At 36.3% G+C, this 4675-nt stretch overlaps 1 protein-coding gene across 1 annotated transcript; it reads right to left on the bottom strand.

The window, feature by feature from the left end:
* Nucleotides 1–365: 365 nt before the first annotated feature.
* LOC136144168 (DDB1- and CUL4-associated factor 13) lies at nt 366–1876 on the bottom strand. The gene has a single exon (XM_065901840.1). It carries the CDS (start codon nt 1796–1798, stop codon nt 461–463), a length of 1338 nt encoding a protein of 445 aa, XP_065757912.1. The 5' UTR covers nt 1799–1876; the 3' UTR covers nt 366–460.
* Nucleotides 1877–4675: the final 2799 nt, after the last annotated feature.

The raw sequence follows: 4675 nt of genomic DNA, 5'->3' as shown, positions 1-4675 counted from the left end.
AAACACAGACAATAAGTTCAATTGAGAAAAGTTCAAACAAAATTCTTCTATGCGTCATATGGAATCCAAGGAAGAATTATTGCAATAATTATCCAAAGTAACATTGAAGGTAACAAAAGAGATGTTTGGTCTTAGATGTAAATTCAAATGTAGAGTGTCTAAAATAACAAATCAAAGTGAAAGTATATCTGTAATTTCTAACAGCAAAAAATAACTTAGTTTGTAAAATCTGTATTCTTCAATGAAGAAAGAAGATCAAGGATAACATGTTAGACAGTCTTATCAATCAGGTCACCTTTAAAGATAAGTTTTCAAGACAGCAAAAATGTGCAACAATTAAGCTCTACACATATAACTAAAACATCTGTTGTTATAACAGGGGCAGTACTTTTATTTATAGAGTTCACAAATCAACATGTAACAAATAATTATACATTAGTATTGGTAAGAATACCAAATATTATTTCACAACTGCCACTATGTGTTTCTTCTTCTCTGACACCATCTGCACAGATCCAGGCTTGCTATGTTTGATACGATTCAGTTCCTTTCGTCGACGCGCTTCTTTCATGATGCGCTGTTCCTGAATCTGGCTGTAGATAGATTTTGGTAGATGTCGGTGACGAGAGATACGTTTTATATGAGGATGATATTGAAATTTCTCCTTTAACTTCTGGTTATAATCTGTGGCTGCTTTTTCTCGTGATGTAAGCACACCCAACTTTTCAGAAGCATTAGCTTTCCATAGACGAATGTTCATTTCATCAGATCCACACATAATGTACTTGCTGTCAGCAGTCCATTTTACACAGATAACATGCTGCATTCTCTTTGTGTGATAGACTTCCCTGCTTCTACTTTTGTCCACAGGAAAGATTCGAATAGATTTATCAAAACTAGCTGACACAAACTCTCTCCCAGTGGGAGAGTAATCCACATCAAGCACTGCAGACACATGATCCATATGCACCATTACAGGAGTGTCCAGGGCACGCATATCAAAAGTATACAAGTTGTAATCCTCGTTTGCTGCAGTAAAAATGAATGCTTCCATAGGGTTCCAGCAAATTGTATTTGTTCTCATATCTAAGATGACCTTTTTCAGAGGAGTAGCTTGTCTCATATCATACAGAACTATATTCCTGTCCGAAGCACAACTGCCCAAGAGAAATGTCTCAATTGGGTTAAATTTAACACTGCTTATACTGTCAAATCCCCAAGTCATTGAACATATAGGATTGGTTCTTTGTTCATCCCAAATGTCTACTTGCTGTCCACATGTGGCAAAAACAGCTTCTTTCCAGTGATGATCAATTCCTGTATACACTGTCTTTCCTAATATAGTATGCAGTGGCTCCTCCTCTTCTCCACAGCTTGGTCCATCCATTTTCCATTGCTTCACAGTTTTGTCATCACCAACAGTAAAAAAAGATGTCCCACAAAAGCGAGTACATATTCCTCGTACAAAACCTTCATGTGCTTGTATAGTACGAATACATTTTCGTCTGGTCAAGTTCCAAATTTTAACCTCTCCATCACATGCCCCAGAAAGGACAGTAGCCAGGCTCTTTGGATTCTTTGCCAAGCAATTGACTCCATCTCGGTGACCATCCAGGGAAGCAAGGAATGGTTTTGCAAATACCCGTTCCAGTTTGGTAGCATTTAAAGCTCTTATATATTCTCGTGGGACCTCAAAAGGATGTAAGGTAGGATCATAGTTTCTTGGAACTCGGTGTAAGTCCAATTTGGTTTCGCGGACATAGTGGTCGGGGTTCCGACTCAGCATCTTCACCTTCATCTTGTTGCCAGTTCTCCAGGGATCTTACGACCCTTTCCCTCCAGGCCCCAGATACTGCCTCCGCAGACTCCTTCTCCACCAACAACCCATTTCATCTATCAAATATTTAGCATAGTTTTATACACTTCTAACATAGGCAACTAGCTCAAATCAAGTAATTCACTCTACCTTGCTAACTCTTTTATTTTTAAATATGTGATGCTAAAATCTTACCTGGGTACTTCATAGAGTCCAGTAATCCTATTATATTTCACTGTAAATAAAAATGAAAATTAAAATATTCTCACAGGTTAGAAGTAATAAATGAAAGCAGCTATATTTCAAGATCAGAAAGAGATGGATAGACCTAGGCCTGTTATACAGAGTGAAATAAGAAAATAAGTTTTCTTTATTTAATAAAGAAAATAAAATTTATTTATGATAAGAAAAAGAAAGACAAATTTCTTATATTATTGCATACAGCTGTGAGAGCACCAAAGAATTGATGCCCTCAAACTGTGGTGGTGGAGAAGACTCTTGAGAGTCCCTTGGACAGCAAGGAGATCAAGCAAGTCAATCTTTAGGGAAATCAACACTGAATGCTCATTGGAAACACCAATGCTGAAACTGAATCTCCAGTATTTTGGTCACCTGAGGCAAACAGACAACTCATTGGAAAAGTCTCTGATGCTGTGAAACGTTGAGGCCAGAAGGAGAAGAGGGCAACAGAGGATGAGATGGCTGGATGGCATCACCGATGCAGTGGACACGAACTGAACTTGGGCAAACTTCAGGAGATGGTGAGGGACGGTGTGGTCTGGTGTGCTATAGTCCCTGACGTCACAAAAAGTCAGACAAGACTGGATGACCGAACAACAGCAACTTTATCACATATATAGGAATTCATTAAAATGATACTATTGAACGTATTTGCAGGGCAGGAATAGAGACATAGACATAGAGAACAAACTTGCAGACACACAGGGGGAAGAAGAGGGTTGAACAAATTGAAAGAGTACTATTGAAGCATATACATTACCACATGTAATACTGATAGTAAATGGGAAGTGGCTTGTAACAAAGGGAGCTCATTCTTGTACTCTGTGACAACCTAGAGGGATGGGATAGAGTGGGGATTGGAAGGGAGGTTCATGAGGGAGGGGGCATATGTATCTTGTTGCTGTATGGCAGAAATCAACACAGCATTATAAATCAATTGTCCTCCAATTAAAAATAAATTTAAAAATCAATTTGAAAAATCAATTATACTCTTTACACTAGCATGAAAAAGAAATTAAGGAAACAATTATATCTACCATAGATTCAAAACAAAATTCAAGTGTAACTTTAAGAAAGATATACAAAATTTATACCCTGAAAGGTATATATGTGTGTATATATATATATACATATATATATGAAAATCCAAATAAATGAAAATATATCAGGTTTATGGGCCAGAACACTTAATATTGCTAAGATAATACTCCCCAAATTTATCTACAGATGGAACACAATCCTAATCAAATCTCAGCTAGATTCTTTGCATAAATTGATAAAAGGACCTGAAAATACATACAGAAATTTAAGAAAACCAGTGGGGTCAAACAATAATCTTGAAAAAGAAAAATAAAATTGGAGGACTCACACCTCTCAGTTTCAAAACACATTGTAAAGCTGCAGTAATCAAAATAATGTAGGCGTGGCTAAACCTAGACATATTGATAAATGGAATAGAATTTAGAGCTCATAAATAAATCTCCACATTTGTAGTCAATTGATTTCTTTATAGGAGAGTCAATATAATTAAAGAAGGAAATAATAATATTTTCAACAAATGGAACTGGAACAACTGGACATCCACAGGCCAAAGAATGAAGTTGAATTTCTTCCTCATGCCATATGTGAAAATTTACTCAAAATAGATCATAGGGTAAAATGTAAGAGGTAGAATTATAAGTGGACTTCCCAGATAGCTCAGCTGGTAGAGAATCCACCTGTAATGCATGAGATCCTGGTTCAATTTCTGGGTTGGGAATTTCCCTTGAAGAAGGGATAAGCTACCAACTCCAGGATTATTGGGTTTCCCTGGTTGCTCAGATGGTAAAGAATCCACTTGCAATGTGAGAGACGTGGGTTCCATCCCCGGGTTGGGAAGATCCTACAGAGAAGGGCATGGCAACCCACACCAGTATTCTTGCCTGGAGAATCCCCATAGATAGCGGAGCCTGGCAGACTACAGTCCATGCGGGCACAGAGTCAGGCATGACTGAGACAGCACAGCAGCACAGAATTATAAACTCTTAGATAAGAACATAGGAATAGGTCTCTGTGATTTTGGGTTATGTAAAACATTTTTAGAAATGACCCCAAAATCACAAATGACAAAAAAAAAGAATAGACACAAATTGAGTTTTATTCAAATTAAGAACTTTTGTTACAAAGGACACACCAAAAAAATAAAAAACAGAATGGTAGAAAATGTTTGCAAATCATGTATCTGATAAAGAACTTGTATACATAATGGAGAGAACTCCTCCAATTCAATAACAAAAATACAAACAGCCAAATTAAAAGATGAGCAAAGTATTTGAACAGAAATTTCTCCAAAGAAGATATGCAGTTGGTTAATAGCCACATAAAATGATAATCAAAACAATGAGTAAGTATAAACAGAAGCCAAAAAAAAAAAAAAAAAAAATAGCATGTATTGATGAGGATGCAAAAAAATGTTTGGCAGTTTCTCAAAAGGTTAAACAGAGTCACCATATGATATTTTTACCAAGAGAAATGAAACTGTATGTCCCCACAAAAAGTTTACATATGGATAGTCATATTATTGTTATTTAAAATTAAAAAAAAAAAAAAAAAAAAGTGGAAACAACCCAAAAGTTCATC

The sequence above is a fragment of the Muntiacus reevesi genome, chromosome 11 (genome assembly GCF_963930625.1).
Source record: "Muntiacus reevesi chromosome 11, mMunRee1.1, whole genome shotgun sequence".
Classification (NCBI taxonomy): domain Eukaryota; kingdom Metazoa; phylum Chordata; class Mammalia; order Artiodactyla; family Cervidae; genus Muntiacus; species Muntiacus reevesi.
Note: the sequence above shows the minus strand (reverse complement) of the source record. Positions and strands in the feature narration are given on the sequence as shown.

Coding starts and splice junctions, on each gene's coding strand:
- LOC136144168 (XM_065901840.1), bottom strand. CDS start 1,798: ATGAAGGTGAAGATGCTGAGTCGGAACCCCGACCACTATGTCCGCGAA.